At 37.7% G+C, this 15,728-nt stretch overlaps 2 protein-coding genes across 2 annotated transcripts in view; one reads left to right on the top strand and one right to left on the bottom strand.

The window, feature by feature from the left end:
• The window catches only part of HBP1 (HMG-box transcription factor 1), a 32,023-nt gene extending 23,683 nt beyond the window's left edge, over positions 1–8,340 (top strand). The window contains exons 9-11 of the mRNA XM_049893478.1: positions 1,072–1,389; positions 5,947–6,088; positions 7,253–8,340. Coding sequence (XP_049749435.1) covers positions 1,072–1,389; positions 5,947–6,088; positions 7,253–7,270 — 478 coding nt within the window. The 3' untranslated portion in view covers positions 7,271–8,340. The remainder of the gene's footprint in view (positions 1–1,071; positions 1,390–5,946; positions 6,089–7,252) is intronic.
• Positions 8,341–8,676: 336 nt separating this feature from the next.
• The window catches only part of COG5 (component of oligomeric golgi complex 5), a 317,777-nt gene continuing 310,725 nt past the window's right edge, over positions 8,677–15,728 (bottom strand). The window contains exon 22 of the mRNA XM_049893477.1: positions 8,677–9,886. Within this exon, the coding sequence (XP_049749434.1) occupies positions 9,772–9,886 (115 nt within the window). The 3' untranslated portion in view covers positions 8,677–9,771. The remainder of the gene's footprint in view (positions 9,887–15,728) is intronic.

The raw sequence follows: 15,728 nt of genomic DNA, 5'->3' as shown, positions 1-15,728 counted from the left end.
AGCTAATATTATTAATTAATATTTTTTGTTCACTTTGACTTTAGTTGATGACTTTTCAGTTATTTGGCAATGAGAAGTACCATCATGTGGTTAGGAAACTGGGGGTTTGGGAGGCGGATAGATCTGGGTTTGAATTATAGCAGTGTGGCCTTTTGTAATAATACTTTCTTAGACTGTTTCCACATATCAAAGAGGAGGGTAATGATACCTTCCAAGCAGGCTTTTTAAAGAGATAAGGTATAATATAGATGGCTTATTTCTGTGCCTCTCAAAACTATTCAGATTTATACAAAACAAAATACAGCACTCCCTGATAAATCTGTGTTTTCAGTGTGAACTTTTAAGTTAGTCATCTATGCTGTAGTACATGGATGGCCTTCTAGGGATACTGATAACATGTACGAGTATTTGTCCCTATGCAGATGACTCAGATTGCTTATGCATTTTGTGTTCCTTTAGCTGATTTTAACAGTTTTAAGTACCAGCGTCTACTTACCTTTTTTCTTCTGTGGTAGTCAGTCCCCAGACCTGCCACTGTATCTTAATTTTCTAGGTCTATAGGGTCGCTATGAGTCAGAATCGACTCCATGGCACTGGGTTTCGTTTTCTTTTGGTTAAACTCCTATAGGCCAAGAAATCACATTGTCAAATTTGTCAAAATTGAATCTAATTTAAGAATAAATGGGTTGTGAGTAGGATCAGGAGGAGGTGCTTGGTGTCAGTGAAGTATGTGGATTATAACAGATCCCTATGGGGGGCTCAAAGTCTTTTTTAAATTAACTTCCTTATTTTCAGGAGAGGTTTTTTTTTTTAAATTAGTAAGTTTAGTCATTGGATACATAACTTAGATAAGTAAGGTTTCATCTTACAAGCAACTATCAATGGTGAGGTTAAAGTATAAAGTTTCGGTAACATTGTGTAGGGTGAATATATTGACATTTCAGTCAACTGTTAAAGGTTTTTTGCTCTTGCTTTTTAAAAAATTTACTCGGTTTTTACAAACTGGGTAATCTAAATGGAATTAAAACCATGTTTCTTTCTTCCTTTTTTTTTTTTCTCTTCATTTTATAGCTATGACTTCACACCTCTGGATTCTTCTGCAGTGTATGTGTTAAGTAGTATGGCTCGTCAGCGTCGTGCATCTTTGTCTTGTGGAGGACCTGGTGGTCAAGACTTTGCCAGATCAGGATTCAGTAAAAACTGTGGCTCACCTGGATCATCACAGCTCTCTTCCAATTCTTTGTATGCTAAAGCTGTTAAAAATCACAGCTCAGGGACTGTGAGTGCCACTTCTCCTAACAAATGCAAAAGACCAATGAATGCCTTCATGCTTTTTGCCAAAAAATACAGAGTTGAATATACTCAGATGTATCCAGGGAAAGATAACAGGTAAAAATAGTGATAATTCTGATTATAATTGAATAACATTTCAGTGCAGTTCTCAGTAACTGGGATAGTTAAATGAACTTATTCTTGAACAGCTTTTATTATTGAATTCTTTTTATTTTCTCAGATGGACTTTAAAATGAAAAGCTTAAGTGGAATTTTTAGGACCATGCACAACCATTTTATAATACCTAGATAGGCAGTTAGGGCACATAAATGGTAAGTATCTACCTTTTCAGAAATAATGTCATTAGTCTGTTAGAAAGCATACTTCTAACAACTGACAGGTCCAGCTTTTGGAGCAAGGTATTGGATAAATTTGAGAAATTTTCAGCATCCTGGCATTTTCATAGATTTAAGCTCTATAAAAAACATTTAACTTAATTACTAAAGATATTCTTTGGATCATGTTTTAGAAATACAGCAAAGTTTTCCAGAGGGATCTTTGTCCTCCGTATTCTATCGGTATGAACAAAGAAAAGGTAGAAAATAAGAATAACTTTGAGGTTCTTATTCTAAGCCTGTTGTTACAGATTTGGAGGGGAAAAAAATCAGTAAGTAGCTTCTTGAACCAGACTTCTAATGTGTAATGATGCAAGTATTTAAAATATTCTATTGCCACTGTATATATTACCACTTTGAGGGGGCAGTGATGGTTCATTGGTAGATTTTGCGCCTCCATGTAGGAGACCCAGGTTTAATTCTCAGGCTGTTGCACTTCCAGTGCACTCATCTGTCAGTGGAGGCTTGCATTGCTATGAAGCTGAACCAGTTTCAGCAGAGCTTCTAGACTGAGACAGACTAGGAAGAAAGGTCTGGCTATCTATTTCTGAAAAATCAGCCAATGAAAACCCATCACAATGATCTGATCCCGTTGTACATGGGTTGCCATGAGTCGGAGGCCGACTTGATGACAACAACATTACCACCTTATGTTAATAAAAGTTTAATTTAGCTAAGACTGTTTCACTTAGCTTGAATATTTCATGAAAACAATAATTCTTTTGTAAAAAAAAATAAAAGACATATTAAAAAATGGAAGACTCAGGTATTTACTGTTTAGGGTTAATACTAAAACATGAAAACTGCTTCTAGATCAGGAATATATTTAAATTTTAGCGCTATGAACTTTTTTGAGGCAATAACTAAATTTCATAAGCCGCCTTTAATTAACCCCTCCCCAAATACTAACTTTATTCATCTTCCAAATCCAGTTTTGAAAAATCTTAATCTTCAAGTACCTTGTCATCATGTAACACTAGTCTCTTCATTTTAGCTGCGTCTGTAATACTTAAGCAGTATCTTTTAGAATGTAAAGGAACTCTTAAGAATAATTTCTTAAATAATTGGGCTAGGCAGAATATCCATTTTTATTTTCTTTAAGGAGAGAAGGTGGTGGTTACCTCATGTTCATTCTGTAGAATATCCTGAAGGATTTAAAGGTAGCAGAGATTTTATACAACACAGATCTCCATTCATTGTTTTTTGGGAGCTTTATAGAAAAGACTAGCTCTTTTTTTTGTCAGATCTCAAAAAAAAAACCAAACCAGTTGCCATTAAGTCAGTTTTGACTTGTAGTGACCCTAGAACTGCCCCATAGGATTTCCAAAGCTGTAATCTTTATGGAAGCAGACTGTCGTGTTTTTCTCGTGAGGAGTGGCTGGTGGGTTTGAACTGCTGACCTTCTGGTTAGCAGCCAAGCACCTACCCACTGTGCCACCAGGGCTCCTCAGATCTAAAGGATGTACTTATTTTAAAACTACGTCATGCTACAGAATGTGCAGACATTGGCAGTTTATATTAAGATGCCAGATTTGTGGAAGTGCTGACTGACCTTAAGAGTTGTCCTCTGTAGAGCCAGGAATAAAAACTCAAATCCTTCCTTTCTTTTTTGTACCCTTACTTGTCCCTTACAGTCCTTTACTGCTCCCTCCCTCTCAAACCAACCAAGTTCTCTGTGAATTATATTCTTCCAGTCTTCCTGTTTCCCTCTTAATCAAAACTATCATTCTCCTTACCCTTGATCTCATGAGGAAAGCCAAAATGATATCCATATAAAATAACTCGGTTATTAATTCAGGTTTGAATGTCTGATAAACTTAATTCTAAGTATTACATTTTAAAAGAGAAGCTTCTTATCCCAAATGCATCTGATTTGGGAGTTTATGCATATTTCTTGTCAGTTTACATTAAAACATACAAGTAACATTAATAATCTTTGTCCTAGATCCTGTTTATTTCTTTAGAATCAATTCCTAAATGTAGAATTACTGAGTCAAGAATTCTGTGGGCCTTTTCAACACCACTGAAATTTTCTAACTCTTGGCTTTGTCACTTTTGTAGCTTTGGGCTATTAAACCAAAAAACCCAAAGTTCTAATTCTAATCTTTTCGTTTATCGGTAAGAAGAGTGGGTTAAGCTGTATTGTTTTTTAAAAATTCAGTTCGGAAGTCTACTTCTCTGATGACTAGTAGGTGATTTTCTCAAGAACATGTATACTTTTAGAATATAAAAGCACTTTAAGAATAATTTACACTATTACTCCTCTTTTTTTTAAACTGAGAAAATGGCTGGCCTTAGAGATGGACTTACTGGAGCCATGCAGCACTTCTCCTTGTCTCGTCCCACAGGGATGGTATGTGTAGGACTTTGTGCACATCTGGTGCCTGATTATTCAATATGATACAGAAGCAGGGCTAGAATAGGATTCCTTTACAATCCTCTTCACCCAACAGTTGAGAGTCTCAGCAAGGAAGCTTTCTGGGTAGTTAAGACTACCCTGATTATGAGAAGAGTGTCAGCCTCAGTTTAGCTTCCTTAAGTTTATTGTTTTTCTTTTTTTTTTTTAGGATCTCTAGTTATCAGGTTATACCCCTTATTGCTTATAAATCATAGTATGTCTTTGCACTTTTAGCACTGCTCCCATGTGATATGTTGTAATCATCTAACATTGAGTGATATCAGATGCACACCTATCTTATCTTTATATTGAATTTTAATTTTGAACTTGTATTTTTCCCTTTCTGTAATAAGGATATGTCTTAATTCAGTAAAGAAGTCTACATTATGGGGCAAATTGTGAGGAAATGGAGACTGGAACAGATAGGTCAGAGAGATACATAACTTAGGGATATCATTTTAAGTTTGATGTAAACTTCAGCTGCAAAACTAATTTTTCGATTAAGTGTATATTTGATAATTGTCAAGGAAAGGTAACTTATAAATAATGTAGAGGAGCTGATAGTCTGTATTGGGCACATTTCATTAGCCATCATCTTTTAATTTAAATGAAGGTTTTCAAGGTACCGTAAATGAAGGTAGCATAACTGTCTCCTTCAGAAATATTTCATAATTACCTTGGAAGACTGAAATGGGTGTATGTGTGACTGTTATTTAATTGGTAAAAATATAAATTATATGGTACCTTCAACCCAAAGACTATAAAAAAGTAGTTTTTATTTTATTAAAGGAAGATGTAATACAATGCTTAATTGCAAAACTTAATTGGATAAAAAGACAAATATACTTACTATATATTTAATTTCCTTTTTAGTAGTAGAACCTCTGTGGTGGTTACTGTTCTTCTGAAACAGATGCTGATCTCTTTAACTTCTGCATCAGAGTATAAAATCACTTGTATATACTTCGTGCAAGATGTTTTGGGATCTCCTGTGTTGTGTCATAAAATAAGTGGCTAAAAGCTTTTCCACAGGAGGAAAGTGGTTTACATCTAAGTGTCCTGGGTAAAACTGCATTAGCAGGTTTGGGAGCAGAGTAACATGTATAAATAGCAAATAGCTTCAAATTTATATCATGTATCTCTCAGTTTGACTTACCATTTGAGTTTAATTTTCCTAAGTGTAAGTATGAATATTGCCAAAGGTTTACATGGTGTCATCTTAGGAGATAAACAGCAAGGCGTGCATAATTAGTGCTACCACATTTTTCACTGGGGTTGCATGAATGAAAAAGGACGTTTGTCAAAACTATTTGGTGGGTTATAGGCATAAACAGAAAGTAAGAATAGTTTTAATACTAGCTGCATACTTGATGTTGCTGATTCTGAACATTATCTGCCTTTATATCTTAAATATCTTTTTAAAATCGATGTGTCAGGATAGATCTAGTGGAAATTTCGACCTTTTTTTTTTTGAAATAATAAAGTATTTCTTTTAATTCTAGCTTTATAAAAAAAAAATAAGCTAGAATTAAAGGAAATACTTTAACTATTATTCATCCAATTTCAAATGTATCCTAGCCATTTGAGATGGAGCCCTGGTGGCTCAGTGGTTAAGAGCTACGGTGAGCTGCTGCTGCTAACCAAAAGGTTGGCAGTTTGAACCCACCAGGTGCTCCTTGGAAACTCTATGGGGCAGTTCTGCTCTGTCCTTTAGGGTCGCTATGAGTTGGAATCAACTTCACGGCAGTGGGTCTGGTTTTTGGGTTTTATGTTGGACAAGATGCTCATCTTTTTTTTTTTAAACTTTACAGAAGTAATACCACTTTGATAGTTTTATGAAAACTTTTGTCTTTAGCATTGTGTAAATATTTATTTTACAGAGCCATAAGTGTGATCCTTGGTGACAGGTGGAAGAAAATGAAGAATGAAGAGAGAAGGATGTACACATTAGAAGCAAAGGCTTTGGCTGAAGAACAAAAACGTTTAAATCCTGACTGTTGGAAAAGGAAAAGAACCAATTCAGTATGTTTCACGAAGTAGTTGCATAAAATCATCTTGATTTATCCCCATAGCTGAACTGGCATGTCGGGGCAATTGTTATAACCTTTAAAAGGTTGTGTTGATGCTATTTCTCAGCATTTTTATACTTCAAAACCTTTAATAATATTTTCACATTCTTATGTAAGGAGGGCTGCCTTTCTTTTGACCATTAAGTGTCACTATTTCAGCATGTTAAGTAGAAGTCTCTGGCAAGCTGGAGAAGAATGTTTGGCCTAAATATTGAGGTGGAAAAGTAATTCTGGAATGTAGTATTTCTAGTTGGGTTGAAAGCCGAACACTATTAACCCATTAAGAGCGCAGTAGAAAACTTCCCTGATTTTTGGTGGTATGTCTCAACAGCCTTTCTGTCCTTAATTGGTGAGGGACTAAGGAGGGTTGGAGGTGTGGGGAGGTACATTAACCAACCTTCATGGAACTTTTCCCATTTGCACCGAATTTCTAGATTAAAATGTCAGGAAAGAGAGGAAGTGTAAAGGCCCAGGAAGGGTGATAAGTTTGCCCCATAATAATACTGTCTTGGATAGACTTGGTTCTTAAAACTTCTCCATTACTAGACCAGCAACTTTTAAGTTTTTTTAGATTAATTACAAGAAAATTTCACATGATAGAACAGAACGGGCTCAATTTGAAGTATCACTAAAAACTATAGGGAAGATGTCAGTACTTTGCAGTAGGAGAGCTGGCCAAGGATGTTTTTAATTTTAATTCATTCTTTGTAGTTAAGCTTGTTTTGTAGTGTCACATAGGTCACATCTGTTAAAATTTTTCAAGAATTTATTTTAAAGAATTATTCAGTAGTCAGATTCCAATATATATGAGGGTGGCTGGACTGGATTTTTGAAGTTCTTTATTAACTTGGAATTTCATGTGGTAGGACTTTGCCTGTATCCCTTTTTCTATTCATCTTAGCCCATTTCTTTGTTGTCATCATTTTCATAAATTTTCTGGATGCCTGAGCCATCAATATATTAGCAGGTTTCTATTAATCACCACCCTTAAGAAAGCAGTCTTTTTTAAAAAATAGTAAATTTATAAACATTGTCTTATACACCTCTTAGCTTTCATATGTAGAATCACTATGTATTGATGTGTAAACATTCACTGAGTTTAATTTTATTTCCACAGGGCTCACAACAACATTAAACCAGGATGCGATGTTCTTAAGTCTATATTTGCATAAACATTTGACTCTTGATGGAAAGACTTAAGAAGATTAAGGTCTCACCATTTGTCCTGAATTCGTGTGACCATGAAATACTGATAGCATTGAATCTTGAAATGATTTAATAATATGAGTGAGGATTTGCTTTCTCCATTAGAGCATTAAGTAAGCTAAAACTATCAACATTGTAAACCAAATTGCCTTATTTTTCTTCCAAACTTCATATATGTCTATCAGGTAATATAGGCTTGAAAATTGATATCCTGTGGTGCTAAAGTACAGTAGAAAGAGAGGAGAAGTGTATACATGTTTTATTTTAAATTGTACAAAAGAATTTAAAAATATGTAACTGCTGTTTATACATTGGCTCCTTACTGCTTATTAATCTGTATTGTACACATGATGGAATGAAGCAGAAACTGGGAGTTGGCCTTTTTTTGAGCAGCCACCACATGGCCCAGCATCTGTGCCAAACACGGGAGCTCCTAGTCTGGCCAGTGCCAAGAGGTTGCCAGGATATGTTTCAGGTGGATGGTGTCAGTGTCCCAGAGCCACCTGCTGCAGTTACCACAGGATGCTGAGTTTGTGCACCAGGTGGCAGCACCTATCCATTATTTCCAATGGAGACCTAGCCTAGGTCAAGATAAGTTAGTTAATAGCATTGGGATATAGTCACTGTAATGGTGCTATTAACAGTCGACACCATTGTATTTTTTAACTTTGTGTTCTATATCTCCTCAGCCACGTATCCTAAATACCTTATTTTGTCATCGTATCTTTATGGTGGGGGCAGACTTTGCACTTCTGCAGTGCAACACTTGCACTTTACTTTTTCCTCCGTCTAAAATTAGAGCAAATACATTGGCAATACAGCTGCTTTTGCTCTGAGCTACAATCATGGCTTTTCATGTTACTTACCAAGTGGTGTTTCTGGTTAGGAATCACAGCTGTAAAATTGATTTCAGTTCATTACACTTCTTCATGATGTTGCCCCTAAATTTTGCACACTATATTCTTGTATATTATTTCAAATAAAATGAAGAAAAAAAAAGTTTATCTCTGACTTGTGGTGATTAACCTTGACTGAATATCATGCATGAGTTGTCAGAATAACCAGGCTCGGGGGTGAGAAATAGAAGGTACGTTCCTAACACTAAGAAGACTTGGTTTTATAATTAGGAGGTAGCTAAGGGGACTTAAAATTTTAATTAAAAATAAAAATGTTAATAACAGGGCAAGGGGAGTACAAAAATAGAGACCCAGATTATCTACTATTTATAAGGATTCTTTGTAGAATAAAAATTTTCTACTTTTAATTTGACAGATGTATAATGTGGTTAAACAGCCTGTCTTAGTTATTTAGTGCTGCTATAACAGAAATACCACAATTGGGTAGCTTTAACAAACAAATTTATTTTCTCCGAGTTCAGGAGGCTAGAAGTCCGAACTCAGGGTGCCGGCTCTAGGGGAAGCCTTTCTTTGTCTGCTCTGGAAGAAGGTCCTTGTCTTTTCTGAGCTTCTGTTCCTGGGCAATCTTCTGTGGCTCAGCATCTCTCTTCCCCCATCTCTGATTCTTTCATTTGGCTGGTTTAACCTTTTATATCCTAAAAGAGACTGACTGAAGACATACCCTATACTAATCCTGTCTTATCAACATAGGAAAGATAACCCGTTCCCAAATGGAATTATAACCAGAGGCATTATCCACTGCCCTGGAGTCGATTCTGACTTACAGTGACCATATAGGTTAGGATTTACCACCCGTATTTTGGGGTGACACAATCCATAACATGGCCCCAAAAGTGGCTTTTAACAAAATGACGCAGTAAGTGTAAAGAAAGCCTTGCTTTATTTAAAGACACAGTATGACATTTTTAAACAAGGACACCAGTGGTTCCCAAACTCTGGTACATACTGGAATCCCTTGGGGGGATGCCTGACTCTCCTCAGACAGTCTAATTTTATTAGTATGGGCTGCAACATGGGCATCAGGAATGTTCATAGCTCCCCCTTGTCATTCTAATGTGTGGCCAAATTTGGGGACCACTGAGCCTATACACTTACTTAGCAAAAAGGTGGGTTGGGGGAATCAGGGTATCTATTACATAACTTGATCATATCCCTTTAAAAGCAGCGGGGATTTTGTGTGTGTGTACCCACAGGAGGACACAGTTAACATGATGAGAAAAAAATTTTATCCAGCCTTGTAGAAAAATCAGCTAGGGAAGAATAGAGCTGGATGTCTTTTGGAAAAATGAGGTCCATGGAGTTTGAAGGTTGGGTGATAAATCTACTTTGACATTTTATGCTACTCAAAGTAGGAGTACTGAAGACAGACAAAAAGATCAATAGGAAATAGAGAAATCAATTACATTCTTAAAATAGTGGATAGTTGCTGTCTTTTAGAATATATGTTTCTTAGTTTAACTGTCAACCTTGAATGGCTTAGCGCAAAATGGAGATTAACAAATATTTCAAATTGTTACTGAAGAGTAGACATAGCTTTTTGAAGCAGATGAACCATTACGGGATAAACTGGTGCAAATTCTTTGCCTTCTCTACTTCTTACTGATTGAACATAAGCTTCCAGGGCTCCCCTGAAAACCAAAACGAAAACAATGTCAAAAATACATAAATGAAATAAAACAATGAAACTCAAACTCATTGCTGCCCTGTCGATTTCAACTGATAGCAGCCCTATAGGACAGAGTAGAACTTCCCCACAGGGTTTCCAAGGAGCAGCTGGTGGATTCAAACTGCTGACCTTTTGGTTAATAGCCGAGCTGTTAACCACTGTGCCACCAGAGCTCCTAAAACAGCCTAAAGGGTGCCAATATATACAAATCAGAAATAATCCCATTTCTGGAAGTGCCATGATCAGTTAGTTCCACAAGCCAAGTGACCAAGAGCCTTCAAACATTTACTGATACTGTTGGTATGGCTAATGTGCAAAACGATAAAACTTTTTCAGTCTGTCTTGTACTAAGGAGGAGCCCTAGTGGCCCAGTGGTTAAACACTTGGCTGCTAATCCAAAGGTTGGCAGTTAGAACCCACCAGCTGCTTGGCAAGAGAACAGTGTGGCAGTCTGCTTCCATAAAGATTTGTTGTTAGGTGCCATTAAGTCGGTTCTGACTCATGATGACTCTATGTACAACAGAACAAAACTCTGCCCAGTCCTGCACCATCCTCAGAATCATTGTTATGTTTGAGCCCATTGTTGCATCCACTGTATCAGTCCATGTTGTTGAAGGTCTTTCTCTTTTTTGCTGACCCTCTACCAAACAGATGTCCTCCAGGGACTGGGCTGCCCTCTTGATAACATGTCCAAAGTAAGTGAGACCAAGTCTCACCATCCTCATATCTAAGGAGCATTCTGGCTGTACTTCTTCCAAGACAGATTTGTTTATTCTTCTGGCAGTCCATGGTATATTCAATATTCTTCACCAATACCATAATTCAAAGGCATCAATTCTTATTTGGTCTTCCTTATTGTCCAGCTTTTGCGTGCATACCAGGTGATTGAATATAGCATGACTTGGGTCAGGCGCACCTTAGTCCTCAAGGTGACATCCTTGCTTTTTAACACTTTAATCTGTAAAGGTTACAGCCTTGGAAACCCTATGGGGCAGTTCCACTCTGCCTATAGAGTCACTCTAAGTCGGAATCGACTTGATGGTAATGGGACTGGTTTGCTATTTTTTTTATTATACTATGGTAAGTGGTCCAGTCAGTTTTCCTTTCTCCTACTTCCTTATTAAAGCGACTTCTGTAAAGTCACACTATAGCCTGTAGCTGTTTACAGAGCTCACGAGGAGGAGCCCTGCACTGGGCTTAGGCGTGCGGAGAGGATGAGACCCCGTGGCTCACAGAGTTAGTGTTACTAGTGGAGGTTCATTATATCCTTGTTGTTGAAGGAATATGAACAACCCACAACCAGGATAAACTACTCTTAGACTCAATTTTTGATAAATGATGTGATGAGGAAGCAGTCTGAATTTAGTCAAAAGCATGGGGTACCAATCAGCTATTTATGATTATGATGTTCTCACGGATCAGAGGTCAGCCAACTAGGCCTACGGGCCAAATCCTGCCCTCCTTTATAAAGTTTTATTGGAACACAGCCACATGTATTTATGTATTTTCTATGGCTGCTTTCACACTACAATGGCAGAGTTACTTGAACAGTCGAGGCAGAGACCATATGGGCTGCAAAGCCTAAAATATTTACTGTTAGGCCCTTTACAGAAGAAGTTTGCCAATCTGAACTAGGTCCTTTGCTTAAGTATTACATCATGTTTAAGTGGAGCTAAAAAGAATGGTTAAAAGACTAATTTTTCAGTATCCCAGGTACACCAATCAGATTTTTGCCCTAATACTGTTTTCTTCAAAATTTCATACTTTGAGATGTGAGCATTTCTATAAAGATATAAATTAATACCATTATGCAGCTCACTAATACAATCTCAAGCCCCATGGAATACTTAGTTCTTAACTGATTCTTTGGCTCCCAAACATTGAAAACATAAATCCTAGCTCAGGTTATTTTACATTTAATTGGGAATAGAATTCCCAGAATCCTCATTAATCCCGAAAACACAAAGTAATAAATATTGGAGACATTGTGGAGAGACTGGAACACTTACTGCTGGTGGGAGTGTAAAATGGCACAACTACTTTTAAATCGATTTGGTGCTTCCTTAAAAAGTTAGAAATAGAAGTACCACACGATCCAGCAATCCCACTCCTTGGAATACATCCTAGAGAAATAAGACCCGTCACATGAATAGATACGTGCACACCCATGTTCATAGCGGCACTGTTCACAATAGCAAAAAGATGGAAACAACCTAGATGCCCATCAAGAGATGAATGGATAAACAAATGATGGTATATTCACACAGTGGAATACTACACAACGATTAAGAACAATGATGAATGTGCAAAACATCTCACAACATGGATGAATCTGGAAGGCATTAGGCTGAGTGAAATTAGTCACAAAAGGACAAATATTGTATGGGACCACAAAGAACTCAAGAAAAGGTTTAAACACACAAGAAAATATTCTTTGATGGTTATGAGGGGAGGAAGGGAGGGAGGGAGAATTCACTAACTAGATAATAGACAATTAGTGAAGGGAAGGACAACGCATAATACAGGGGAAGTCAGCACAACTAGACTAAACCAAAAGCTATGAAGTTTCCTGGACACAAACACTTCGAGAGACAGAGGAGCAGGGGCGGGGGTCTGGAGACCATGGTTTCAGCAGACATCTAGGTCAACTGGCATAACAAAGTTCATTAAGAAAATGTTCCGCATCCCACTTCGGTGAGTGGCGTCTGGGCTCTTAAAAGCTTGTGACTGGCCATCTAAGATGTATCAATTGGCCCAAACCCACCTGGAGCAAAGGAAAATGAAGAACACCAAAGACACAAGGAAAATATTAACCCAAGAGGCAACAGGGCCACATAAACCAGAGACTCCATCAGCCTGAGACCAGAACTAGATGGTACCCAGCTACCACCAATGACCTCCCTGACAGGGCACACAACATACAGTCCCCAGTGGAGCAGAAGAGTGTGGGGCAGAACTCAGTTTCACGTAAAAAGACCAGACTTAATGGTCTGTCTGAGACTAGAGGAACCCCAGAAGATATGGTACCCAGGCTCTCTGTTAACCCAGAACTAAAAAGATGCCTGAAACCAATCTGAAGAGACAAAGATTAGGCTGGACTGTAAAACATAAAATAAAACTTGTGAAGAGCGTGCTTCTTAGTTCAAGTAGACACATAAGACTAAGTCGGCAGCTCCTGTCCAGAGATGGGATGAGAAGGCAGAAAGGGATCTGAGCTGGTTGAATGGACACGGGAAACCTGGGGTGGAAAGGGGGAGTGTGCTGTTACATTATAGGGATTGCAACTAGTGTCACATAACAATATATGTGTAAATTTTTGTATGAGAAATTATCTTTAGCTGTAAACTTTCACCTAAAGCACAATTAAAAAAAAAAAAAAGATGCAGTAGATGGCAAAAAAAAAAAGAGAAAGGAAGTCCTTATACATGTTACAACATGGATGAACCTTGAAAACATCATGCTGAATAAAGTCAGTCACGAAAGGACAAATATTGTATGTTCCCACTTATATAAATTATCTAGAGTAGACAAGTATATACAGACCAAAGTTTATCAGTTACAAGGGGCAGGTGGGAGGCAGGAGGACAGGAAGACACGATTCTTAGGAGACACCGAGCTTCTATTAAGGCTGATGGTATAATCTGTGACTGGTAAGGGTGATGGTTGAAAAACATGATGAACATAATGTTACTGAACTGTACATGTGAAGATTATTGAAATGTCAAAAATTTTGTTACATACACTGTTACCACAATAAAAAAAAATGTAAGGGAAAAAACAAAAATTCCCAGAGTCCTGTCTATTTTGTTATTCACTCAACGGTCTCCCTCCACTGTCATATACTAATGAATTTCAAATCTCTAGTTTCCAGCCCTGACCCCCCTATGGATTTCTGTTTCTGGCTATCTTCTGGACCTCTTTAGCTGACTTACTTCTGATTTGTCTAACTTACTTGTCAAAAACTCAGGGCCCTGTTCTGCCTCCTGTCCCCTATTTCAACAAAGGGTGCTATCTCCCCAAGGGTCTCTCTCAAGTTCTCTTTGACTCCTATACCCCAACATCAAATCCTATTAATTTACCTCATCAGTGTATTGCCACATCCAGCCCCTCCTTTCCCCTTTGCTTCAGTTTGAACCCTTGCCATCTCCATCTTCCATGCTGTATCAAGAGATGTCTTCCTGAAGTATAATATCACTTGCCACACCATACTCCCTATAGAATAATGTCTAAGCTCACGGGTTTGTTTCATCATCGTCCTTCTCCCAGACTTTTCTGTGCTGCAGCTAGGCTCTAGACAGTTTGCCGCAGCCTAAAAAAACCTCGAATTATGAGTTTCAGTTGTTTGTGTTATCAAGTAATGTGCAAAGCCGTTTCACCCCATTTGTGACTCCTAGCCCAACCCCAATGTCCTCCCAGGTGGGGGGCTGGGGTGTTTGTGTGCATAGTAGTACTCTGAAATATAGATGTCTCTGTAACAAGGTAGGGACTGGGGAAGAGTCTACTCATCTTCAGCAACCCCAAATATCTTAGTTACTGGGACACATTCTCTTAGGTCTTTGCCTAGTATCTTATCCTTGGAATGTCCTTTCTTGGTTTTTTCTATGCAGCTCTTTATCAAATGCTCCCTCTTTGTTAAAGCTTTTCCTAATTGCAGAAAGCACAAAAGAATGGAAATGTCTTGGAGTCAACGGGAATTTGTGGAAAGACCTATGACTTCTGTATCAAACAATCTTGGCTTAGCAGGATCTCAGCATTTTGGAATCGCTGGAAGCTGGCTCCATTCTCCCTTCAGGGCATGATTACTTTCAATCTGCTGTGTGTAGACAGATGGGCAGGCTCCTATTAAGAGGTATATTTCTGGATATTTGGCTTTGCCCCACTGTCTAGCTGTGTCACCTTGGTTACATTTTCAGCCTATCTTCTCATCTGCAAAATGGGAATACTACCTACATGATACAACTGTGAGAATTAAAAGGTTGCACTGTGATTGCACCTGGCTGTTGCTAGGTACACAGAAGGCACTCAAAGACTCTTCTCCTACCACACTTCTACATGGAGTCTCGCGCTCAGACTATATAATTTCAACAAGATATTTACATTTCTAACACCACATTACCACATCACAGTGTAAGCATCTGTTCACGTGTAAGTTAACTTTGAAGGTTGGGCTGTTCTGTTCATTTATGTATCCCCAGGATCTGGTGCTTGACAAGTGCATGGTGAATGAATAAAAAAATGAATTAGATATACAGCAAAGTAGAAGCTGTAATGACAAGTAAAAACAGAAGTGCAGAAGAAATTTAAAGGTGAAATGTGATAAAGCGATCCTCAAAAGAAGCACAAACATGCAAGATAGAATTTAATGCTGTTACAGAACAATGCCTGGTGAGATGTCTTAGTTAACATATCAGAGCTGAGCCCTAATGTAGCTGCTTCTCTATGGAAAACCTGCTTCTTTTTGTCACACTTTTCCAGTTGCTTACTATCCTGGGCAACATGCTGTACCTCCACTCCCCGAATGGAGTCCCTGAAGATTAATACACAGCAGAGAAATCTCCAAGGCCCCCAACTATCTCTGAGACAATGGTATATGTATTCATCTAAGAAAGAAAGTGAGTTGAAAAATGGATTAAATCCATTTTATTTAAATAAATGGGTAAAATCAACTTAGCAGTTTCAGTTGCATGCAAAACTATAAGACATTATATAAATTATACAATATGTAGAAGGAAGCTCAGAAATGTTTTTTTTTTTTTTTTTTGGTATTCATCAAAAACACCATCAGAACTGTGAGAGAAAAACAG

This window comes from Elephas maximus, chromosome 8, assembly GCF_024166365.1.
Source record: "Elephas maximus indicus isolate mEleMax1 chromosome 8, mEleMax1 primary haplotype, whole genome shotgun sequence".
In the NCBI taxonomy this organism is placed as follows: Eukaryota; Metazoa; Chordata; class Mammalia; order Proboscidea; family Elephantidae; genus Elephas; species Elephas maximus.
The sequence above is the reverse complement of the archived record's forward strand: the minus strand, read 5'-3'. Positions and strand labels throughout refer to the sequence as shown.